This window comes from Lolium perenne, chromosome 6 (genome assembly GCF_019359855.2).
Source record: "Lolium perenne isolate Kyuss_39 chromosome 6, Kyuss_2.0, whole genome shotgun sequence".
Lineage (NCBI taxonomy): Eukaryota > Viridiplantae > Streptophyta > Magnoliopsida > Poales > Poaceae > Lolium > Lolium perenne.
Window position 1 is genome coordinate 190,563,794 of NC_067249.2, and position 26,484 is coordinate 190,590,277.

A 26,484-nucleotide genomic window follows, 5' to 3' on the forward strand; every position below is an offset into this window, starting at 1 on the left:
TGGGCAATTTTTAACCAAAGATTTCATTCTTTCCCATGCTTGAGCAACATGCTCATTATCCAATTGTTTAAAATTCATTATGCTACTTCTCAAAGATATAATTTTAGCAGGAGGATAATATCTACCAATGAAAGCGTCCTTGCATTTAGTACATGAATCAATACTATTCTTAGGCAGAGATAGCAACCAATCTTTAGCTCTTCCTCTTGATGAGAAAGGAAACAATTTTAATTTTATAATGTCACCATCTACATACTTATACTTTTGCATTTCACATAGTTCAACAAAATTATTGAGATGGGCAGCAGCATCATCAGAACTAACACCAGAAAATTGGTCTCTCATAACCAGATTCAGTAAAGCAGGTTTAATTTCAAAGAATTCTGCTGTAGTAGCAGGTGGAGCAATAGGTGTGCATAAGTAATCATTATTATTTGTGGTTGTGAAGTCACACAACTTAGTATTTTCAGGAGTACCCATTTTAGCAACTAGTAAATAAAGCAAACTAGATAGAGTAAATGCAAGTAACTAATTTTTTTTGTGTTTTTAATAGCAAACAAGATAGCAAATAAAGTAAAGCTAGCAACTAATTTTTTTGTATTTTTTGATATAATGCAGGAAACAAAGTACTAAATAAAAGTAAAGCAAGATAAAAACAAAGTAAAGAGATTGGAGGTGGAGACTCCCCTTGCAGCGTGTCTTGAACTCCCCGGCAACGGCGCCAGAAAACAGTTGCTGGCGCAAAGTTGACGTGGGAGTTAGAGATCTCTGTAGTGTAACTTTTCTTCAGGTCCCCGGCAACGGCGCCAGAAAACGGTCTTGATACGCGTACAGCACGCGACCATTGGGAATCCCAAGAGGAAGGTGTGATGCGTACAGCGGCAAGTTTTCCCTCAGTAAGAAACCAAGGTTTATCGAACCAGTAGGAGCCAAGAAGCACGTTGAAGGTTGATGGCGGCGGAGTGTAGTGCGGCGCAACACCAGGGATTCCGGCGCCAACGTGGAACCTGCACAACACAACCAAAGTACTTTGTCCCAATGTAACAGTGAGGTTGTCAATCTCACCGGCTTGCTGTAACAAATGATTAGATGTATAGTGTGGATGATGATTGTTTGCAGAAAACAGTAGAACGAGTATTGCAGTTGATTGTATTCGATGTTAAGAATCGACCGGGGTCCACAGTTCACTAGAGGCGTCTCTCCCATAAGAATAAGCATGTTGGGTGAACAAATTACAGTTGGGCAATTGACAAATAAAGAGGGCATGACCATGCACATACATGTTATGATGAGTAGTGTGAGATTTAATTGGGCATTACGACAAAGTACATAGACCGCTATCCAGCATGTATCTATGCCTAAAAAGTCCACCTTCAGGTTATCATCCGAACCCCCTCCAGTATTAAGTTGCAAACAACATACAATTGCATTAAGTATGGTGCGTAATGTAATCAACAAATACATCCTTAGACATAGCATTGATGTTTTATCCCTAGTGGCAATAGCACATCCACAACCTTAGAGGTTTCTGTCACTCCCCCAGATTTAATGGAGACATGAACCCACTATCGAGCATAAATACTCCCTCTTGGAGTTACAAGCAAAAACTTGCCAGAGCCTCTACTAGTAACGGAGAGCATGCAAGATCATAAACAACACATAGATAATAGATTGATAATCAACATAACATAGCATTCTCTATTCATCGGATCCCAACAAACACAACATGTAGCATTACAGATAGATGATCTTGATCATGTTAGGCAGCTCACAAGATCCAACAATGATAGCACAATTAGGAGAAGACGACCATCTAGCTACTGCTATGGACCCATAGTCCAGGGGTGAACTACTCACTCATCACTCCGGAGGCGACCATGGCGGTGAAGAGTCCTCCGGGAGATGATTCCCCTCTCCGGCAGGGTGCCAGAGGCGATCTCCTGAATCCCCCGAGATGGGATTGGCGGCGGCAGCGTATCTGGAAGGTTTTCCGTATCGTGGCTCTCGGTACTGGAGTTATTATCGACGAAGGCTTAAGTAGGCGGAGGAGGTAGGTTTAGGGGTGATACGTCTCCAACGTATCTATAATTTCCGATGTTCCATGCTTGTTTTATGACAATACCAACATGTTTTGTTCACACTTTATATCATTTTTATGCGTTTTCCGGAACTAACCTATTGACGAGATGCCGAGAGGCCGATTCTTTGTTTCTGCTGTTTTTGGTTTCAGAAATCCTAGTAAGGAAATATTTTCGGAATCGGACGAAATCAACACCGAAAGTCTTAGAAATACGCGAAGCTTCCAGAGCACCGGAGAAAGGCCAGAGGGGTGCCAGGGGGGCCCCACACCCTAGGGCGGCGTGGCCCAAGGGGGGGCGCGCCCCCCTATGGTTTGGGCAGCCCGTGGCCCCTCCGACTCCGATTCTTCGCCTATTTAAGCCGTCGTGACCTAAAACTTCGACACCGCTTGACGAAACTCCAGAAAGACTCCAGGGACGCCGCCACATCGCGAAACTCCAATTCGGGGGACAGAAGTCTCTGTTTCGGCACCCTGCCGGGACGGGGAATTGCCCCCGGAGCCATCTCCACCACCGTCTTCACCGCCATCTTCACCGCCATCGCTACCTCCATGATGAGGAGGGAGTAATCCACCCCTGAGGCTGAGGGCTTCGCTGTAGCTATGTGGTTCATCTCTCTCCCATGTACCTCAATACAATAATCTCATGAGCTGCTTTACATGATTGAGATTCATATGAGTTTTGTATCACAATTCATCTATGTGCTACTCTAGTGATGTTATTAAAGTATTCTATTCCTCCTGCATGGTGTAAAGGTGACTAGTGTGTGCACCATGTGGTTCTTGTCGTAGGCTATGATCATGATCTCTTGTGGATTGTGAAGTTAACTATTACTATGATGGTATTGATGTGATCTATTTGGTTATGTTGATCTATCTTGCACTATAAGGTTACTAAAATATGAACATTAATTGTGGAGCTTGTTAACTCCGGCATTGAGGGTTCGTGTAATCCTACGCAATGTGTTCATCATCCAACAAAAGTGTAGAGTATGCATTTATCTATTCTGTTATGTGATCAATGTTGAGAGTGTCCACTAGTGAAAGTGTAATCCCTAGGCCTTGTTCCTAAATATCGCTATCGCTGCTTGTTTATCGTTTTACCGTGTTACTATCGCTGCAATACTACCACCATCAACTACACGCCAGCAAGCTATTTTCTCGGCACCGTTGCTACTGCTCATATATATTCATACCACCTGTATTTCACTATCTCTTCGCCGAACTAGTGCACCTATTAGGTGTGTTGGGGACACAAGAGACTTCTTGCTTTGTGGTTGCAGGGTTGCATGAGAGGGATATCTTTGACCTCTTCCTCCCTGAGTTCGATAAACCTTGGGTGATCCACTTAAGGGAAAACTTGCTGCTGTTCTACAAACCTCTGCTCTTGGAGGCCCAACACTGTCTACAGGAAAAGGAGGGGGAAGTAGACATGAAGCTATTTTCTGGCGCCGTTGCCGGGGAGGAAAGGTAAAAGGTACTCACACTCCGGACCTCGGCTACCAAGCTATTTTCCGCCATTGTAAGTGCTCGAAGCTATTTCCTTTAGATCCTGCAATTGCAACTTTTTGTTTCTTGTTTACACTAGTTAGGCATAATGGAAAACAACAAAAAAATTGGTGAGCTTTTTAATCTTTTTCCTGATTTAGAATTGTTTGATGCGAAAATTAAAAAACCTATGGAACCTTATTTGCATGTTAGTAGCGATGTTATTAGTATGAATGCAATTACTGCTAATACTATGGATAAGTCTAAGCTTGGGGAAGCTAGTTTATATAAAAATAATCTTTTTTGCTCCTCAGCTTTGGAAGAAATATTTTGCTCTGATAATGCTTTATCTCCCATATGCGATAACTCTAATGATGCTTCTGATATTTTAAATCCACCTACCGAAAGTATTCCGTATAAAATACCTATGCAAATTATTGAACGCGTTATGGATAACCGTTATACAGGGGATGGAACTGTCCACCCTGGAGATCATTTATTGTTCTTGCATGAATTATGTGGTTTATTCAAGTGTGCAGGTATTGCTATGGATGAAGTGAGGAAGAAACTATTCTCTATATCGCTGTCTGGTAAAGCGGCGCATTGGTATAAATTACTGGATAATGGGGATTCTCTTGAATGGAATGATATTGTGCCCCGGTTTTATTCTAAATTTTATCCTCCTCATGAAGTGCATATTGATAGGAATTATATTTATAACTTTTATCCTCGTGATGGAGAGAGTATTTCTCAAGCGTGGGGGAGACTAAAGTCACTAATGCTCAAATGTCCCATTCATGAGCTCCCCCGTAATGTTATTGTTAACAATTTTTATGCAAGACTTTCAGGACAACACAAGGACTATCTGGACGCGTGTTCGGAGGGATCTTTCACAAGCAAGGAGGTTGAAGCTAGGTGGGATCTTCTTGATCGGATTGAGGACAACGCTGAAGGTTGGGAGAACGACAAAGGTAAAGAGTCAGGTATAAATTATGATTATGAATGCATTGAAGCTTTTATGGATACCGATAAATTTCGAAATATGAGTGCTACTTATGGTCTTGACTCTCAAGTTGCTGCAAATCTTTATAAAGCCTTTGCTTCTCATTTTGAATTGCCTAAAAAGAATTTTGATAAGTATCATGAACCTTTTAAAGAGGCTTGCATGAAGAATCAAATTGTTGTTAATTATTGCAATAAGCATGCTCAAACTCCTAAGAATGCTATTTCTTATAAGCATGTTAATTTTTGTGGAATGCATAGACCTTGTGGAATTAATCAAGTCAAAGATGAATATTGCATCCATCATATTAATGAAAAAACTAGAAAGTGGTTTAAGGCTCTAGATGATCTTGGTAAAAAAGTTTGTGCCCTCTATCCTTTTATTTGTGAAGTTTGCCATGAAGTGGGTCATTTTAATTTTCAATGCTCCTCCAATGATAATTTGAACCCAATGAGTGCTGCAAATTTGTATTGTGATGATGAAATTACTCCTAATCAGCATGATGAACTTACTTTATTTTTGGGGTGTGAAGAACCTGCCGAGAAAAATCTCTTTGTTACATATGAGTGATCTTGATATTGATGATGTCCTGCATGGGTGTTTTTCTTATTGCATTGATAATAGCCATACAAATACTTACATACAAAATATTTTAGAAGACGACACCTTGCCAAAATATGATAGGACCGCCATGTGTTTTGAACTAATTAATGAAAAGGAGGAATCCTTCCAAGTTTCTTCTATTGTTTCTGAAAGTAAATCAGGTTATGCGGACAAGCTACCCTTCAAGCCTCTTCCTCCTAAAGAAGGAAATGAGGAGAAGGAAGAGAAGAAGAAGAAGAAGAAGGGAACGAAGAAGAAGAAGAAGAATAAAAAGAAAAAGGTAACGGCGTATCCCCGCGTGAATGAGATAACGCTAAGTAACCGTAAGTATGTTGCTCCTAATGATTATTGTGATAATGAATCTAAATATGATGATCTTCCTATGCCCTTTACATACATTAGCGATCATGATTTGAATGAGCACACTACTTTTGATATTGCAAATCTCTGGGAAACTAATTCTGAAAATGATGATAATAATTGCCATAGTGTCAGTGCTATCCATGCTTCCTCCCATAATAATATAGAAAGCTGTAAGCTTGGGGAAGAGGTGTTTGAAAATCCATTTGCTACTGATCATTATGTGTTTGATACATCTCCTTCTAATAACAACGATGGTATGGTCATAGATAAACCGACTGTGAAAGATAACTATTCTATTTCTTATGATGACACTGTGCCTCCGATCTTTGATGATTATTATAAAGAATGCTATGATATAGGTTATAACTACCCTTATGAAACTTGTCATAGTCATGATTGGATTACCAAAAACAATTCTTTTAATATGCAACTTGTTTACCATGTTCAAATTCTTGATAATAATCTTGCTCCAATTACTATTAATGAGAATAACTCTTCTTATGCCAAAATTAATGATACTTCTATGCATATGAACCATGATAAGAATGTTTTAAGTGATGGGTATATTGTGGATTTCATCAATGATGCTACTGAAAGTTATTATGAGAGAGGGAAATATGGTTGTATGCATATTAATAATATTAAGTTTCCCCTCTTTATGTTGAGAATCTTGAAGTTACTCGTGTTTTATCCTCTTATGCTTGTCACTTTGTTCTTCATGAATTCATTTGTGTACAAGATTCCTCTTCATAGGAAGCATGTTAGACTTAAATTTGTTTTGAATTTGCCTCTTGAAGCTCTCTTTTGCTTCAAATACTATTTCCCGCGAATGGATTATTAAAACTGCTGAGCCCATCTTAATGGCTATAAAGAAAGAACTTCTTGGGAGATAACCCATGTGTTATTTTGCTACAGTAATTTGTTTTTATTTTGTGTCTTGGAAGTTGTTTACTACTGTAGCAACCTCTCCTTATCTTAGTTTTGTGTTTTGTTGTGCCAAGTAAAGCCTCTAATCGAAGGTTGATACTAGATTTGGATTTCTGCGCAGAAACAGATTTCTATCTGTCACGAATCTGGGCTGTTTTCTCTGTAGAAAAATCAGAAAAATATGCCAATTTACGTGCGTGTTCCTCAGATATGTACGCAACTTTCATTAGTTTTGAGTTTTCTGATCTGAGCAACGGAAGTATTTATTAGAAATTCGTCTTTACGGACTGTTCTGTTTTGACAGATTCTGCCTTTTATTTCGCATTGCTTCTTTCGCTGTGTTGGGTGGATTTCTTTGTTCCATTACCTTCCAGTAGCTTTGAGCAATGTCCAGAAGTGTTAAGAATGATTGTGTCACCTCTGAACATGTGAGTTTTTGATTATGTACTAACCCCTCTAATGAAGTTTATGAGAAGTTTGGTGTGAAGGAAGTTTTCAAGGGTCAAGAGAGGAGGATGATATACTATGATCAAGAAGAGTGAAAGCTCTAAGCTTGGGGATGCCCCGGTGGTTCACCCCTGCATATATCAAGAAGACTCAAGCGTCTAAGCTTGGGGATGCCCAAGGCATCCCCTTCTTCATCGACAACATTATCAGGTTCCTCCCCTGAAACTATATTTTTATTCCGTCACATCTTATGTGCTTTTCTTGGAGCGTCAGTATGTTTCTTGTTTTTGTTTTTGTTGAATAAATGCTTGTGTGGGAGAGAGACACGCTCCGCTGGTTCGTATGAAAACATGTGTTCTTAGCTTTTAATGTTCATGGCGAAGGTTGAAACTGCTTCGTTAATTGTTATATGGTTGGAAACAGAAAATGCTACATGTAGTAATTGGTATGATGTCTTGAATAACTTGATACTTGGCAATTGTTGTGCTCTTGTTTAAGCTCTTGCATCATATACCTTGCACCTATTAGTGAAGAAATACATAGAGCTTGTTAAAATTTGGTTTGCATGAGTGGTTTCTCTAGAGTCTAGATATTTTCTAGTAAGATGTTTGAACAACAAGGAAGACGATGTATAGTTTTATAATGCTTGTAATATGTCTTTTATGTGAGTTTTGCTGTACTAGTTCGTGCTTGTGTTTGCTTCAAACAACCTTGCTAGCCTAAACCTTGTATCGAGAGGGAATACTTCTCATGCATCCAAATCCTTGAGCCAAACAACACTATGCCATTTGTGTCCACCATACCTACCTACTACATGGTATTTTCCGCCATTCCAAAGTAAATTGCTTGAGTGCTACCTTTAAAATTCCATCATTCACCTTTGCAATATATAGCTCATGGGACAAATAGCTTAAAAACTATTGTGGTATTGAATATGTACTTATGCACTTTATCTCTTATTAAGTTGCTTGTTGTGCGATAACCATGTTCACTGGGGACGCCATCAACTACTCTTTGTTGAATTTCATGTGAGTTGCTATGCATGTTCGTCTTGTCTGAAGTAAGAGCGATCTACCACCTTATGGTTAAGCATGCATATTGTTAGAGAAGAACATTGGGCCGCTAACTAAAGCCATGATCCATGGTGGAAGTTTCAGTTTTGGACATATATCCTCAATCTCAAATGAGAAAATTATTAATTGTTGTTACATGCTTATGCATAAAAGAGGAGTCCATTATCTGTTGTCTATGTTGTCCCGGTATGGATGTCTAAGTTGAGAATAATCAATAGCGAGAAATCCAATGCGAGCTTTCTCCTTAGACCTTTGTACAAAGTGCATAGAGGTACCCCTTTATGACACTTGGTTAAAACATGTGCATTGTGATGATCCGGTAGTCCAAGCTAATTAGGACAAGGTGCGGGCACTATTAGTATACTATGCATGAGGCTTGCAACTTGTAAGATATAATTTACATGATACATATGCTTTATTACTACCGTTGACAAAATTGTTTCATGTTTTCAAAATAAAAGCTCTAGCACAAATATAGCAATCGATGCTTTCCTCTTTGAAGGACCATTCTTTTACTTTTATTGTTGAGTCAGTTCACCTATCTCTCTCTACCTCAAGAAGCAAACATTTGTGTGAACTGTGCATTGATTCCTATATATTTGCATATTGCATTTGTTATATTGCTTTGCATTGACAACTATCCATGAGATATTCATGTTACAAGTTGAAAGCAACCGCTGAAACTTAATCTTCCATTGTGTTGCTTCAATATCTCTACTATGAATTTATTGCTTTATGAGTAACCCTTATGCAAGACTTATTGTTGCTTGTCTTGAAAGTACTATTCATGAAAAGTCTTTGCTATATGATTCAATTGTTTACTCATTGCATTTACATTGTTTCGAATCGCTGCATTCATCTCATAAGCTTTACAATGGTATGATTAAGATTATGTTGGTAGCATGTCACCTCAGAAATTATCTTTTATCGTTTACCTACTCGAGGACGAGTAGGAACTAAGCTTGGGGATGCTGATACGTCTCCAACGTATCTATAATTTCCGATGTTCCATGCTTGTTTTATGACAATACCAACATGTTTTGTTCACACTTTATATCATTTTTATGCGTTTTCTGGAACTAACCTATTGACGAGATGCCGAGAGGCCAGTTGCTGTTTTCTGCTGTTTTTGGTTTCAGAAATCCTAGTAAGGAAATATTTTCGGAATCGGACGAAATCAACACCGAAAGTCTTAGAAATACGCGAAGCTTCCAGAGCACCGGAGAAAGGCCAGAGGGGTGCCAGGGGGGCCCCACACCCTAGGGCGGCGCGGCCCAAGGGGGGGGCGCGCCCCCCTATGGTTTGGGCAGCCCGTGGCCCCTCCGACTCCGATTCTTCGCCTATTTAAGCCGTCGTGACCTAAAACTTCGACACCGCTTGACGAAACTCCAGAAAGACTCCAGGGACGCCGCCACATCGCGAAACTCCAATTCGGGGGACAGAAGTCTCTGTTCCGGCACTGCCGGACGGGAATTGCCCCCGGAGCCATCTCCACCACCGTCTTCACCGCCATCTTCACCGCCATCGCTGCCTCCATGATGAGGAGGGAGTAATCCACCCCTGAGGCTGAGGGCTTCGCTGTAGCTATGTGGTTCATCTCTCTCCCATCTACCTCAATACAATAATCTCATGAGCTGCTTTACATGATTGAGATTCATATGAGTTTTGTATCACAATTCATCTATGTGATACTCTAGTGATGTTATTAAAGTATTCTATTCCTCCTGCATGGTGTAAAGGTGACTAGTGTGTGCACCATGTGATTCTTGTCGTAGGCTATGATCATGATCTCTTGTGGATTGTGAAGTTAACTATTACTATGATGGTATTGATGTGATCTATTTGGTTATGTTGATCTATCTTGCACTATGAGGTTACTAAAATATGAACATTAATTGTGGAGCTTGTTAACTCCGGCATTGAGGGTTCGTGTAATCCTACGCAATGTGTTCATCATCCAACAAAAGTGTAGAGTATGCATTTATCTATTCTGTTATGTGATCAATGTTGAGAGTGTCCACTAGTGAAAGTGTAATCCCTAGGCCTTGTTCCTAAATACTGCTATCGCTGCTTGTTTACTGTTTTACTGTGTTACTACTGCTGCAATACTACCACCATCAACTACACGCCAGCAAGCTATTTTCTGGCACCGTTGCTAGTGCACCTATTAGGTGTGTTGGGGACACAAGAGACTTCTTGCTTTGTGGTTGCAGGGTTGCATGAGAGGGATATCTTTGACCTCTTCCTCCCTGAGTTCGATAAACCTTGGGTGATCCACTTAAGGGAAAACTTGCTGTTGTTCTACAAACCTCTGCTCTTGGAGGCCCAACACTGTCTACAGGAAAAGGAGGGGGAAGTAGACATCAAGGGGCGACGCGAGGGGCCCACACAACAGGGCCGCGCGGCCAGGGGGTGGGCCGCGCCGCCCTGGCGTGTCGCCGCCTCGTCGCCCCATTTCGTTTCCTCTCCGGACTTCTGGAAGCTTCGTGGAAAAATAAGATCCTGGGCGTTGATTTCGTCTAATTCCGAGAATATTTCCTTACTAGGATTTCTGAAACCAAAAACAGCAGAAAACAGCAACTGGCTCTTCGGCATCTCGTTAATAGGTTAGTACCGGAAAATGCATAAATATGACATAAAGTATGCATAAAACATGTAGGTATCATCAATAAAGTAGCATGGAACATAAGAAATTATCGATACGTTGGAGACGTATCACTTGCCGCCAATGAAAAATTGTTATTTGGATATTAATCTTGTTGATAGTTCTATAAAGAAACCTTTGGGGAGGATTTATAATGTTCACATTACGGTTAACAATAACCTTGTCCCCGTTTATTTTGTTGTCTTGGATATTGAATGCAATGCATCTTGTCCTATTATTTTGGGAAGACCTTTTCTTCGAACTGTTGGTGCTATTATTGATATGAAGGAAGGGAATATTAAGTATCAATTTCCTCTTAAGAAAGGTATGGAACGCTTCCCTAGAAAGAGAATGAAGTTACTTTTTGATTCTATTATTATAAAAAATTATTATGTTGATACTTCATCTCTTGATAATATTTGATTCACACTTTCTGCGCCTAGCTGAAAGCCGTTAAAGAAAAGCGTTTATGGGAGACAACCCATTATTTTACTACAACAATTTTTGTTTTATATTTGTGTCTTGGAAATTTTTACTACTGTAGCAACCTCTCCTTATCTTTACTTTATTGCATTGTTGTGCCAAGTAAAGTCTTTGATAGTAAGATTGATACTAGATTTGGATTCCTGCGCAGAAACAGATTTCTTGCTGTCACGAATTTGAGTAGATTTCTCTATAGGTAACTCAGAAAAATCAGCGAAAAATCATGAGTAATCCTCAGATATGTACGCAACTTTCATTCAATTTTATCTTCTTCATCTGAGCATGTTAAGTGCCTCTAAAAAATTCGTCTTTACGGACTGTTCTGTTTGACAGATTCTGCCTTTTATTTCACATTGCCTCTTTTGCTATGTTGAATGGATTTCTTTGTTCCATTAACTTTCAGTAGCTTTGGGCAATGTCCAGAAGTGTTAAGAATGATTGTGTTACCTCTGAACATGTGAATTTTTGATTATGCACTAACCCTCTAATGAGTTTGTTTTGAGTTTGGTGTGGAGGAAGTTTTCAAGGGTCAAGAGAGGAGGATGATACAATATGATCAAGAAGAGTGAAAAGTCTAAGCTTGGGGATGCCCCCGTGGTTCATCCCTGCATATTTGAAGAAGACTCAAGCATCTAAGCTTGGGGATGCCCAAGGCATCCCCTTCTTCATCGACAACTTATCAGGTAACCTCTAGTGAAACTATATTTTTATTCCGTCACATCTTTTGTGCTTTATTTGGAGCGTCTGTATGTTTTTATTTTTGTTTGTGTTTGAATAAAATCGGATCCTATCATTCTTTGTGTGGGAGAGAGACACGCTCCGCTGTTTCATATGAACACTAGTGTTCTTAGCTTTACTTTTAATGTTCATGGCGAAGGTTGAAAACTGCTTCGTCCATTGCTATTTGGTTGGAAACAGAAAATGCTTCATGTGGTAATTGGTATATTGTCTTGAATAATTTGATACTTGGTAATTGTTTTGCTCAATAGATCATGTTTAAGCTCTTGCATCATGTACCTTGAACCTATTAGTGGAGAACTACCATAGAGCTTGTTGAACTTTGGTTTGCATGATTGGTCTCTCTAAAAGTCTAGATATTTTCTGGTGAAGTGTTTGAACAACAAGGAAGACAGTGTAGAGTCTTATAATGCTTGCAATATGTTCTTATGTAAGTTTTGATGTACCGGTTCATACTTGTGTTTGCTTCAAACAACCTTGCTAGCCAAATCCTTGTACTGAGAGGGAATACTTCTCGTGCATCCAAAACCTTGAGCCAAAACCTACGCCATTTGTGTCCACCATACCTACCTACTATGTGGTATTTCTCTGCCATTCCAAAGTAAATTGCTTGCGTGCTACCTTTAAAATTTCATTCCTTGTCTTTGCAATATATAGCTCATGGGAAAATAGCCTTAAAAACTATTGTGGTAAAGAATATGTAGCTTATGTATCTTATTTCTTATAAGTTGCTTGTTGAGCGGTAACCATGTTTCTGGGGACGCCATCAACTATTACACCTTTGTTGAATATCATGCGAGTTGCTATGCATGTTCGTCTTGTCTGAAGTAAGGGTGATTTGTCATGATCAAATGGTTTGAGTATGCATATTGTTAGAGAAGAACTTTGGGCCGCTAACCGAAGCCATGTATCATGGTGGAAGTTTCAGTTTGGACATTAATCCTCAATCTCTTATGAGAATATTATCTGTTGTTGAAAGCCTATGCATTAAAGAGGAGTCCATTATCTGTTTTCTATGTTGTCCCGGTATGGATGTCCTTAGTTGAGATCTATCAAAAACGAGAAATCAAATGCGATCTATCTCCTTGGACCTTTGTACAGGCGGCATAGAGGTACCCCTTTGTGACACTTGGTTGAAACATATGTAATGCAATGATAATCCATGAAAATCCAAGCTAATTAGGACAAGGTGCGAGCACTATTGGTATTCGATGCATGAGGCTTGCAACTTATAGGATGTCTTATGCATAACACATATGAATTATTACTACTGTTGACAAAATTGTTTCTATGTTTTCAAAATAAAAAAGCTCTAGCACAAAATTAGCAATCCATGCTTCCCTCGGCGAAGGGCCTTTCTTTTACTTTTATGTTGATTCAGTTTACCTACTTCTTTCTATCTTAGAAGCAAACACTTGTGTCAACTGTGTGCATTGATTCCTACATACTTGCTTATTTGCATTCATCATATTACTTTGTGTTGACAATTATCCATGAGATATACATGTTGAAGTTGAAAGCAACTGCTGAAACTTATATCTTCTTTTGTGTTGCTTCAAAATTTTCTACTAAGAATGTATTGCTTTATGAGTTAACTCCTATGCAAGACTTATTGATGCTTGTCTTGAAAGTACTATTCATGAAAAGTCTTTGCTATATGATTCAGTTGTTTAGTCATTATCTTTACCATTGTTTCGAATCACTTCATTCATCTCATATGCTTTACAGTAGTATTGATCAAGATTATGATAGTAGCATGTCACTTCAGAAATTATACTTGTTATCGTTTACCTACTCGAGGGCGAGTAGGAACTAAGCTTGGGGATGCTTGATACGTCTCAAACTTATCTATAATTTCTTATGTTCCATGCTAGTTTTATGACAATACTCACATGTTTTATATACACTTTATATCATTTATACGCATTTTCCGGCACTAACCTATTAACAAGATGCCGAAGCGCCAGTTCCTGTTTTCTGCTGTTTTTGGTTTTAGAAATCCTACACAGGAAATATTCTCGGAATTGGACGAAACAAAAGCTAAGGGTCTTACTTTCCACGGAGCTTTCCAGAAGACCGAAGGAGATATGAAGTGGGCCACAAGACGCCCACACCATAGGGCGGCGCGGCCAAGGAGGGGCCCGCGCCGGCCTATGGGGTGGGGCCCTCGTGCCTACCCCGACTCTGCCCTTCCGCCTATTTACTCCCTCCGTCGCGAAAACCCTATTACCGGGAGCCACGATACGAGAAAACATACTGAGACGCCGCCCCCGCCAATCCCATCTCGGGGGATTCAGGAGATCGCCTCCGGCACCCTGTCGCAGAGGGGAATCATCACCCGGAGGACTCTACATCACCATGATCGCCTCCGGACTGATGTGTGAGTAGTTCATCATTGGACTATGGGTCCAAAGCAGTAGCTAGATGGTTGTCTTCTCCTCATGTGCTATCACGTTTAGATCTTGTGAGCTGCCTATCATGATCAAGATCATCTATTTGTAATGCTACATGTTGTGTTTGTTGGGATCCGATGAATATGGAATACTATGTCAAGTTGATTATCAATCTATCATATATGTGTTGTTTATGATCTTGCATGCTCTCCGTTGCTAGTAGAGGCTCTGGCCAAGTTGATACTTGTGACTCCAAGAGGGAGTATTTATGCTCGATAGTGGGTTCATGCCTCCATTGAATCTGAGACAGTGACAGAAAGTTCTAAGGTTGTGGATGTGTTGTTGCCACTAGGGATAAAACATCAATGCTTTGTCTAAAGATATTTGTGTTGATTACATTACGCACCATACTTAATGCAATTGTCTGTTGTTAGCAACTTAATACTGGAAGGGGTGCGGATGCTAACCCGAAGGTGAACTTTTTAGCATAGATGCATGCTGGATAGCGATCTATGTTATTTGTCGTAATGCCCTAAGTAAATCTCATATTAGTCATCATGATATGTATGTGCATTTTTATGCCCTCTCTATTTGTCAATTGCCCAACTGTAATTTGTTCACCCAACATGCTATTTCTTATTGGAGAGACACCACTAGTGAACTGTGGACCCCGGTCCATTCTTTTACATCTGAATACAATCTACTGCAATCATTGTTCTCTGCTGTTCTTTGCAAACAAACATCATTTTCCACACCATACGTTTAATCCTTTGTTTACAGCAAGCCGGTGAGATTGACTACCTCACTGTTAAGTTGGAGCAAAGTATTTTGATTGTGTTGTGCAGGTTCCACGTTGGCGCCGGAATCCCTGGTGTTGCGCCGCACTACACTCCTTCACCAACAACCTTCACGTGGCCTTCATCTCCTACTGGTTCGGTAATCTTGGTTTCTTACTGAGGGAAACTTGCTGTTGTACGCATCACGCCTTCCACTTGGGGTTCCCAACGAACGTGTGCTTCACGCGTCATCAGGCACCTCTATTTCTCTAACACGTGGGAAACCCAAGTGGATCTATGTTGGTCTTCCACCGCTTTTTCCTGCTCAGGAGCGGATAGGGTGGGCCTTGAAATTTCTTGTTCTAAGGTGAAATCTTCCTTAGGAAACTTAGCTCGGATCTTTGCAGTTGCGTCCAACTCAGCGACGGCCGTAGCTGCGGTACTTACCGGGGCATTTCCGTTGGAATCGACGGTCTCACCGATGAAGATGTGTATCCCGCCGATCAGGATGATGGAGAGTTTGACTGCGTCCTTCTTAGCTGAGATCCAGCACTCGTTCGGTGGGACGATCGGAAATTTCCGGCGTACAAGACGCGCCCCACGGCGACGGTGTCGCCGATGCATGCAAAGGCGGAACCCGGCCGGTTCCTGCCTCCAGACGCCGCTAGCCCCACGGTGGGGTCAATTGTCGTTGCCTATTTGACAATACCCTGGAGGAGGTATCCTCGCGGAAGGGGGAAGTAGATGGGGCCAAAGGGCAGAGAGCCATCAGGACGGTGGTACGCAATTTACCCAGCTTCGCATCACGCTGCACGAGGGAAGGTTCTACTGCTGTTTGTCTGGAATTATCTCGGCGTTTGTGCGTGTTACAATAAGTTGTGGTTGTGCCTCGAGGGCTCCCAGGATCCAGCTTATATAGGCGCCAGGATCTAGAGTTTCTATGGGGAATCCTATCGCTTAACTACAGAATATTACATTGCCATGCACATCAAGGATCCACCTATCCCTAACTTGTAATCATGGATCCGCCTTCCTTCATGGATCCGACTCCTTGCGTAGGTCGGATTGGATCCGGCTCCTTGTTCCTGGGATGGACATCTTTCATCTTCAATCAATAGGAACTAGGCCGCCTGGTAGGTCATAAGCCACCACCACCATCTGTGGCCACCCGGACTTGCCGGATAACTGGCACTACTGTGGGATACCCGTTAATCATGCCCACAACAGGTGGGTTCCAAGATCGATGTGTTCATGATGTCAAGACTTTGGAAGCAAAGAAAGTCACGACTGGGAAGAAGAATGGTATCAAGCAAAGCAATTCGTGACTCGGAGGAGATGATGCTAGCACTTGAGGAGAAGAAGACAACGATGGACGTTTTTGCCGAGGTCAATAAGACGATGATGATGGATCTGAAGACCATGGATAGGACTTCACTAAAGATTGGTGGTATATGGGTAGGCTCGAGATCATTACAAGGAGAAGGCTAGCCCGTGTTGAAGGTTCCGGTACGGTAGATAGTACTCGTGGCGGAGGTGATGATGCTATGGCGAGTGGTGGTGCCGCGGAGTTGCTACCGACAATGATGGCGTTGCTTGAGCCGTCCTTCTTCGTTATGGTAGTGGATGATTGCGTGAAGAAGTTTTTTTTGTTGTATATTTTGGATGTTTGATGCGAACATTGGTGTGCAACAACGTCACATATTGCCGCATATGTTGTCATGTTGGTTTGGAGTTTGCGGACGCCGATTGGGTCACGTAAGCCAAAATTGCAAAATATTCTTTGTTACAGTTTCGGTTTACAGGATTTGATCGGTGTTAGCACGCGTGAGCGCATAATTTAGATTTTCTGTGATATATAAGCTAATTTTTACTTACAGGAGATCTGCTGGAGAAACTAAGGCCAAATTTCACTGATTATAAGATCAAAGATTTACTACTCCACAAGGCAGAATAGACACCGTAACGAAAACCTTAGGGCATCTCCAGCGGCGCGACGACCGTTTGCGTCCGCCGTGACCCTAAATGCATCTGGGCCTGTTCCAGCGGGGCGACGTAAAGTGACCGGCCGTCCGCGGAGACGCAAACCTGGCCCAAATATGCGCCTCGGATGCGTCTCTGCGGACGTCTGGAAACGTCCGCTCGCGTCTGGCGGACGTTTGGGCAGGCCCGCCTGGCAGCGACCCTGCGTCGATGCGTCTTCTCAAACGCGCCAGGGACTGCAAAGCTGCGTCGCTTCGGCACTCTGCGCCACGTTAATGGCGACGATGCCTCGGCTGCCGAGTGGCCGCCCACCTCCGCCAACCACGTTAATGGCGACGCCACGCTTCCCGCGGCCACCGCATGCCGCCAGCCTATATAAAGGGGCCACGCGTTCTTCTTCCTCATCAACTCCTCCGAAGAAACCCTAGCCGCCACAAAGCTCGAGCCTAGCGCCGCCTAGGTGTTCCTGCGACGCAGCCAAGCCCGCGAGGAAGTCCATGGCCGGTCCTGGTGGCCGGCGAGGCGGTCGAGGCCGCGGCCCTGGGCGCCCCCGTGGCCGGGGCAGGGGCCGCCGTGTTGGAGCAGCTACGGCCCCACGCTCGCCATCGCCTGCGCCCTCCTCGTCCTCGCAGGAGGAGCGCTGCTTCGAGTTCCTCCTCCGCATCGACGACGACCCACTCGCCATCAAGCGGCTACCGGATAAGTTCGCCGAGTTCGTCGACGGCGTCGAGCCGGCGCACTTGCAGCTACGGAAGGCCACTGCAGCACGCCGCTGGACCGTGGAGGTCCTGTTCGACGGGCAGGGCAAGATGTACCTGCACACGGGGTGGGACAAGTTCGCCCGTGACCTCGACCTCGAGCCCGGCTGCCAGCTCACCTTCCTCTACGAGGGGGACGGCGAGATAATCGTCAAGGTGTTCGACGACACAGCCTGCCGCAGGCACTACCACACCGACGACTCCGGCTCCGACACCGATAGTTAGAACGTTGAGTGTTCTTTCTTTGCAGCGAATCTGGCTACGGGCCAGACGAAGCCAGTAGTCGAGGTTTTTGGATGTTCGCTTCATCGGTAGAACCAACAAGGGCACCATCTCCTCCCGCTGGATTTTCCAGTTTGGGTGACTGGGTGCCCTTGAATGTTCTTTCTTAGCAGCGAACATACGAAAATCAACACAACTGGCTTCTTTAAAAAAAAAATTATATTTGTGTCAACCATGGTTCAAACTATGTGTTAGTTTGTGTAAACAATGTTCCAAACTATGTGTTAGTTTGTGAAAATCATGTTTTAAAATATTATATTTGAAACTATGTTTAAATGGAGAAGAGGGAAGAAAGGAAAAAAAAAATGTGTCGCCCCGCTGGACCAGACCCTAGATGCAAACGGACGCGCGGACAAGAACGATCATTTTTGCGTCCGCAGCGTGACACAAACGAACGCTCGCGGACATTAAAATACGTCGCGCCGCTAGAGATGCCCCTTAATATTTTGGGGCTCCAAGTCGCAACAACACGAATACACGATGGGTTCACGGCGTGTTGCCGTGCGCGCGCTGCTGATGCATCAGTGAATGGCGCGACGCGAGAGATCTCTTGCCACCGAAAACGAGCGATCTAACTGAGTACCGATCCGATGGCTACGGGCAAATCTTTATTGAGCTGTACCTGTAGTCCTGTACGTACGCCCTGGACTGGAATGGAGATCGATGTACCCGGTACTGGACTGAAACGGTGCGGAGCACTTAATTTGGACCGACTACTAATTTACTACGAGGCCGATTAATTAGGGTGCTCAACGCCCGGATTTACGGGCTGTACCGCATCAGCTTTCCGCACCGTCGGTCCCGTTCCAACTTGCGCGTAAAGGTCGCTGTGAAATGTACTCCTTCGAGATCGTCAAGAAAATAAAGGACGTACCTCTAAAAAAAAAAAAAGATAATAAAGGACGTGGAGGGAAGGGAAATTGGGATTAAATAGCCTTTTCCTTTGCGAAAGTAAAAGAGGCGGTATGTATGTATGTATGTTCTCGTAGATAGATAGATCAGGAGCCGTACGTTGCGGGGCCACTTTCAGAAAGACAGTAGAGCCGACGGGCGGGACCCACCACTCCCCGCTCGCGGTTACCACGGGGATCGCGCCGTGCAGTCCACGAGAGAATGGATTGTCAACCGCTGGCGGCGCGCGTGCCGTTGGCGTCGGCGTTCATTGCTCCGCCCCACGCCGCCGTGCCGGTAACTTTTCCCTGACGTGCCTCGGATTCTCATAACCTTGCCTGTAATTAACAACCGGCCAGTAACCCAAGCCGAAACTGCCAAAAACCATTAAACCGCCCCTAACCACGGTGCGGTGCAGACAGAGAGGTCACGTTTTGCGCGGCAATGCGCATCCAGTGGACGTCATCATACCAGTGGTTGCGATTACAGTACTTGCTAATCCCGGGCAGGCCGGTACCACTATCTGCCCCGATCATCGCCATTTCCTTCGCCTCATCGGGTTTGCATTTTGAAGACGATCATCGCAAGATAACCAACTTGGGAAACGGATCGTCTCCGGGAAAACAACGTCTAACAATGCCGAATTCACCGTTTGAAACTGATGGCGTGATGGTAACAATGAAGCTTATCAATTGAATTCTCCTACTAAATAACACAGCGAGGGGTATTTCCTCGGCGGTAACCCAAAAAAAAAGAGGTAGAAATATGAACAGAAGCTTGATCAAAAAGAAGAATCTAAGTTCCTACTAATTTCTTGGTCTACTATTTTCCAGTCTTTGGATTGAACCATAATCTACGGTTGTGCGGGATGCAATGCTTCGATCGATCGATCAGGCACTCACAGGACGGACGGCCGAACGAGGTGGGCCCGCGGCGGCCAGGTCACGAGAGGATGGCCTCCACGCTGCCGGTCCTGACGCAGCGGCACACCGGGCACGCCAGGGCCGCATCCATCTCACCGGCGGCGACGCACCCGCCGCACAGGCTCAGGTGCCGGCACGGGAGGAGCACCACCGTGGCCGGCCCGCCGCGGCAGCCCTGGCACGACCCGGACCCGGCGCGGCGAGGGTCCACGTACGCCGACGACGAGGACTCCGCCGGGCCCCGGGCCTCGCCGCCGTCCGCCGCGAGCTCCTCGCACGACGCCTGCTGCAGCTGTGCGTGGAGCGCGACCGCGGTGGCCTGCTCCGAGAGCGCCTTGGCCTGCCACGCCGCCGCCTCCGCCCGGAGCCGCGCCAGCCGCTCCTCCAGCTCCGCCCCGCGCCGCGCCTCGCGCTCCGCCTCCAGAGACTTCTCGCGGAGCCGCCGCGACGCCGACTTGTCCGCCGCCACCAGGAGCGTCCGGTTGTGGTGGCGCACGCGGTCCGCGATGGCACGCCGGAGCTGCTCGCCCTGGCAGATAGGTAGATAACGCATGCGTCAGGCCAAGGAACACGCGCGCGCGCAGATGGAACAGCAGGTGGCGCCGAATTGTTGTTACCTGGTCCCGGATGAACCTGTCGAGCTCCTCCCCGTGCTGTTTCATCTGCCCGGCGAGGTCGTCGGAGAGGGAGCCGAGCGGGGACGGCGAGGTGGACGCGGCGTAGCAGAGGGAACTAGTCATCTGCTGCTGATGCCGCTGCTGCTGCTCGTCCAATGCCAGCCGGAGGCCCGTGGACACGCGCTCCGCCGGGGCGGGGGACGGGGAGGCCGACGCGACCCTGCCGCCGTGGATGTTGAAAAACTGCGCCGGCTGCTGCTGCTGGAGCGCGAACAGGTTGATGTACTCCTCTTTGACCGCCGCCGGAGTCGGCGGCGCAGCCATGGCCTCCCTCGATCGCTTCCTCCGGTTCCCGCCCACGGTTGCTGCAAGAGACCAATCAAACCAGCCTATGTCACAATCCACGAACGGCGCGGCCCGGCCGGAGGATTCGTGATTAGAGAGAGAATCAGGCATGCGCCATCCACAAGGCAGGCGGACGCACCTCCTCCGGCGGCGAAATAGAGACCCGGCGAGACCCCGGCGAGCTGCTGCGGCTTGGGCATGTCCATCTCCTTCTTCCGCTCCGGCTCGCCTCTGCAAAGCAGACGAACCCGTATGAGAAGCAGCGATCACCGAAAACCAAACCCTGGGAGAAGCAAGCGAGGGAGAGGACGAGAGGAGGCGCACCTATCGTGGAAGAGGAGATTGGAGGGGTACTGCTGCGCCTGTACAGCCATTGTTAAGTTAAGAGGTTAAGGAGAGGAGAAACGGACGCGCGAGCGAGGGGCGAGGGGTGGTGGGCGAAGCGAAGCGGGAGGCGACGGGGAAGAAAACTTCCACTCGTGGTTTTAATAGGGAGCGCGCATCATCCCATCGTCCTGGCGTGGCCTGGTAAAGAGAGAGATAGAGAGGGAGCCGAGTCCAATTCCGCGCACCCACTTCGCACGCTCTCCTTGCCTTGCCTTCTTTAAAACCTCTCGATGTATCGCGTGGAATGGAACGGGAACGGGCGCGCGATCTTGGAAACGGAAAACTTACATACATGGCCACCCTAAAATTACTCTCGAGATTAACCTACGGTGCGGGTGGTTAATATTAGGAGATTCCCGGAGGATGCCGCCTTCGTTCGTTCCCGATTCCTTGACGTCAATGCCCCAAATTAAAAATGGCGGTGCTTTTGGTTTTGGTTTTGGTCGCCCGAGTTTTGCTAAAAAAAAAACATAATGGCATATGCGTTTCGGAAAGTCAGGAGGGTTTTTTTGGAGGATATATCAGGGAGAGAAGAAATCACCCTTATAAATAACAGAGAACATTTGTGACTTACTACAATCCAATCTTTGGGATGACACTCTACATGCTTGATGTGCCATGTGGTGTGTGTGTGTGACTGTGTGCATGTGGATGATGGTGCGGGCAGTTTATCGCACAATTTTTTTTCTACTCCCACTTTCTAAAATGAATTGGCTCAACCTTATCTAGTTTTGTATCTGAACTTATGTTCTCCATCATGTCACCTTCAGCTTGTGACACCTTTTTGTTTCGACTCTAGTGACCTGAAATTTCTTTACAATATACCCTTTAAACAAAATGGTGTTCTAGTTTTATCCAAGATAAACTAGTTACTCTGTCCCAAATGTGATTTTCGCGAGGGGCCTAAAAAAGTTGCTGACCGAAGCGGGAACCTCGCATTGGTTTAACCAAGTCTCGGTTACACCAAGTCACAACTCGATAACATCGGGATTTGTGTTTACCCTGTAACGTCAAGAATTGCTTATCTCATCCCCCTTTTGAGCATATCAAAAAAATTCTAGTGTGATCAAGATCCCGTGCGGAGTCACCGGGCCTATCAGAAGCTCTAGTCAGGTGTGCATTACCGCGCATGGAAAATCTTACCGTTGGAAGGCTCCCGATATGACTAGTTTGAAGAACCAATGTAATCCAAAAGATCTTTTCTAGCTATTGCCGATTTAAGGGAATCAACCCAAACAGGTTGCGAGATAAGGTTATGACTTAAATATTGGTGATACATTATCCTTGTCTAAGAAAGTCTACCCCTTTCATTCTTGAGAAAATCTTAAGATAGGAAAATTAAGTTGAGCTTTAGTTGACCATTGAGCAAAAGAACCATCTAGCCTATGGACATTCACTTAGAACTCTTGGAAATTTGTCATGCCCTAGCAGACTAGGCATCGATCAAAAGGTTTCAATATCTGAAACAAGTCTCAAGTAGTTTGTGGAGGCTTGGGATCACCTCAAGATCCACCTGAGTGATTGAGGAAGTTCACGGAATTTTCAGCTCAAGCATTAGAAGGATAAGTCTGAAAACGTGGGGGTACAGGTTGCTATCCTCTCCAATGAACACATAAACTTGGGACATATCCTGCGTCTTCCTCTGTAGTGGTTACTTTTCGCATTACCTTTTATTGACAGATCTAGTTTACGTCATGGCTGCTTCAGTTTAATTGCTCTAGTTTGAATTAATAATCTCCTATTCACCCCTCTAGGTGATAATCCTCGATCTTGTTAAATCTATTCACCCCCTCTAGGCGATAATCCCCGATCTTCTTAAATCTATTCCTCCCTCTAGACGATAAACCTTGATCTTTTAAAATTGGAAATCACTTTAAATTTTCATGGAGGTCTATGTGTATGTCTTCGTGTTTTTTCACATATTTATAAAGAGGCTGATTTAAGAATTTTGTGTGGCCTTGTAATCTGAACAATTTGTAGGACTTCTCATATATTATTATGTGTATGTGGATTAAGTCCTTCAAACTAAGGTAGCAAATCTTCAAAATAATACCTCAACGCATGTTTAGTGAATATGAATTTTATTGTAACCACGGAGAGAAGGGTCGAGATGTTCCGGTAATAGGGCTACTTGATGGTTCGTGTTTCAAGTGATAACATGGGGAAGTGAATCCAAAGTACATGATAAATCTCCTAGTAAAGATGAAAAATATGATACTAAATTATACTCAGATTGTAATTTGTGCAGTTTATAAAAAGAGCGTTAGCTGTACTCACATATATGTACATCATTCCATCATCTCTACCCTTTTTCATCGAACTACCTAGGGTAAGCTAACAATCACCCGATGTTTGGCCGCATCACTTGGCATAACATACATTACCTCATGTTTTGTTGAATGGGCCTTTCTTTCTCTTTGATGGACTTTTTTTTTGTTCAACAATGAGATGAGTGTGGGAGGCCACAAAAGAGAGTGAGACTGAGAGGAGACATGGTTCATGAAGCCACAGCAAGAGTTGCGTGAGAGAGATAATAGTTGGAGTGGGTAGAGCATGCACAAGGCGCATGCTTCCGATATATCGTGTTAACAAGAAATGATCGACATAGAGCTTGTGAGGGGTAATCCGGCAAGAGTAGTAACAATAGTGGGAGGTATGACATGACTGACGGTTTTTTAGCATTATGACATGTCAAGGGGTATGGTCTTAGGGTTAAGAGGATGAGATTTTTTTTTAGAGAATCCAATTTATATCTAACCAACTGAATGCTTTCTTTTTTCTTACTGTACTGAACTAACGCAACAGATAAAATCGAATTAAGTAAAGTATTAGACTGCTAACCTGGATATTCCAACCTGCTACCTAATCTAAGCCAATCTCATTTATGATATTTAGTGACGTGAGCAAATTAAGCATGTAACTGTAGCATTGCCATCATTACATCATACAATGAAATTTGTACGAGCATCTCAACCAATACTAATTTAGGATCGACAAGGAACTCCCAACCATTTTTAGCTCATTATAAATTATTGGACGTTATCAGAGAAATACGGTAACATGGCGAGTGTATTTGACAAGGATGAAATAATCATGCACTGTAAGGTAGAAGCTTCCAAAAATCTTGATTTTGAAGGCGCCTCCACAGCTGTCAGATATATTCTGGAAACGTTCTATTGCTATAAGACCTGTATTGTTATAAACTGAGAACCAAGTAACGTATACCTCGCGCGTCGCCTCTCTTCGGCAGATAACATGCATAAATACAGGGCAGCAATCAGCCGTTGAATCTTCAGTGTCGCCTCATTTTCAGATACGTACGTGTTTGTTGATAAGAAGGAAGGGAAATGAGAGAAAACTGGTGGCTTGTTCTAGAGTAGCGAGTAGCTTGGTTTTATTTGGAGGCAATTCTTTGAACTTTCTTTCCTTTTCAGAACTTTCGTTGTCCTGGAGAAAAGAAGCTGGAATGGCACCAGCTGAGGAGAGACTGAGGCATGCATCCAAGCTACTCTTGAGTGGTTGTAAAACGCTACGGATTTGGATTTTGGGATTCCCTGATGAAAATGACGCAAAAACTGCTAGCTGCAGAATTCACATTGATTCAACCAAAACATTTGACAACCGAACCGCTCAAGAGTAGGTTGAATGGACGCCAATGCTGACAATGGCACTTGCCGCGCTGTATTCATATTTTCATGTTTTGTGACCACCAATGATTTGTGCAGGTTATGATTCAGTCTGCAGTTCAATACAGAGTCGGAATAGGATAATATCAAAGTTGATGGCTTCTTTAGGAGATTTCTACGGTCGCGAGTGGGATGTCGTGCTTGAATTGGAGATTAGTACTAACAGGTACGCATGCATAGACATTATTGATTGACGTTTTCCTTTTCCATTTTTTGTTATCTTTAGAACAAATCGTTGCTTTCCAATTTGTTCTTCGCCGCAGCTAGCGGCAATACAGTATATGTACATGCCTACCTTAACTGCTAAGTAGTTGTGGTGCTAGCAAGCACTGGCGTGCGTAGGACCCAAAGCTAGATCGATGCAGGCAGGTTTAATTGACCACTGAGTGTGATTTGATTCAGATTTGGTAAACATCACTAGGACCAACTAGAACAAACCCCTCGTCTGCTTTGAAGCACGGCGATTGAAGCGAGGGGGAAAGAAAAATCCAGCCTCTAGAATATTGCCTGAGATCGAAAGATGCAAAAGAGAGCTGGCTAGAAAGAATCAAATGCCTGCCATCTTGTTCCCGATATGTGCCTGTCAACTGATGCATCGTTGCACTACCTTCTTTGCAGACAACTTCGGTGCCAATTTTTGCCCACCCCTTCAGTCTCGCAAGCTCCAGATAGTTTGTTTTCTTCTCTTCGGCAATGCTCCTACACGTGATCTTGATTGGGTCCGAGAAGTTTTTTACTTGTGCAGCCATCTGGAGGTGGAGACATAAACTAATCAGCCACGACAAGAAGGCTGATTAATCTCCGGTGGCTTTGAGTTAATTAGCCTTTACCGCTTTACCATCTCGATCTACTAGAGGATACTACACCATCTGGCATTTCTGGCAACAGGCAAGCACAAGCGATCGAGACCAAGAGCTGTAGTAGTTGTCTGCAACGCTAACCCATGACATAAGAATGCAGTTTCCATTGGGAACACATGCATGGTTTGGTCAATCCCCTTGTGTCTGAATTTGTCAATCGCACCAAACTATTGCACTACTTGTGCCCCGAGAGGACAAAACTGCGTCGATCGCAGGCAGCGTACGTGTACACTGTATAGTGTGATTTGCTAAGTGCTTAGCTGATTGCTATGCGTGTTCCTCTCAAAGTAGTTAATCAATTAGGCCGGTCAAATCCGGCATGGCTAGCTGATCTCGCCACGCGGGTGGAGGCAGTTTCGCAGTGACGACCGACGTGTGGTGACGAAACGATGGAGAGTGGAGGGCCATCCTGATGCGGGGCGATGCGAGGTTCAAAGCTCAAAGTCTTCAAACCCCAAGGTACGTACCCGACATTAAGTGCGGGCAAAGGAAAGGTGGAGGTGGGGATGCCAATGACAATGCCAACGTCATGGCCATGCACGGCTGCACCGGCACCTCTCCTTTGATGTTTTCACAAGTATTTCGGGTGGAGGTCCTGGATGGGTGCGCATGCAACTGCGCATGGCATGTGATGCCCCTCCTTTAATTTCGCCACTTCTCTCGTCGGCCCTAGGGACGCAAAGCACAAAATCTTTTTTATTCATATAATGCAAAATCTAGCAGTTGGACAGGAATGTTCC

At 44.3% G+C, this 26,484-nt stretch overlaps 1 protein-coding gene across 1 annotated transcript; it reads right to left on the minus strand.

Annotated features, from left to right (window-relative positions):
* Nucleotides 1-19,593: 19,593 nt before the first annotated feature.
* On the minus strand, nt 19,594-21,336 carry LOC127306625 (BOI-related E3 ubiquitin-protein ligase 1). Its single transcript, XM_051337289.2, has 4 exons — nt 21,136-21,336; nt 20,951-21,042; nt 20,467-20,831; nt 19,594-20,378 (listed from the first exon to the last, which is right to left on the minus strand). Exons 1-4 carry the CDS (start codon nt 21,183-21,185, stop codon nt 19,869-19,871), a joined length of 1,017 nt encoding a protein of 338 aa, XP_051193249.1. The 5' UTR covers nt 21,186-21,336; the 3' UTR covers nt 19,594-19,868.
* Nucleotides 21,337-26,484: the final 5,148 nt, after the last annotated feature.

Coding starts and splice junctions, on each gene's coding strand:
- LOC127306625 (XM_051337289.2), bottom strand. CDS start 21,185: ATGGCTGTACAGGCGCAGCAGTACCCCTCCAATCTCCTCTTCCACGAT. Junction 21,043..21,135: donor AATCTCCTCTTCCACGATAG/GTGCGCCTCCTC, acceptor TCTGCTTTGCAG/AGGCGAGCCGGAGCGGAAGA. Junction 20,379..20,466: donor ACAGGTTCATCCGGGACCAG/GTAACAACAATT, acceptor CCTATCTGCCAG/GGCGAGCAGCTCCGGCGTGC.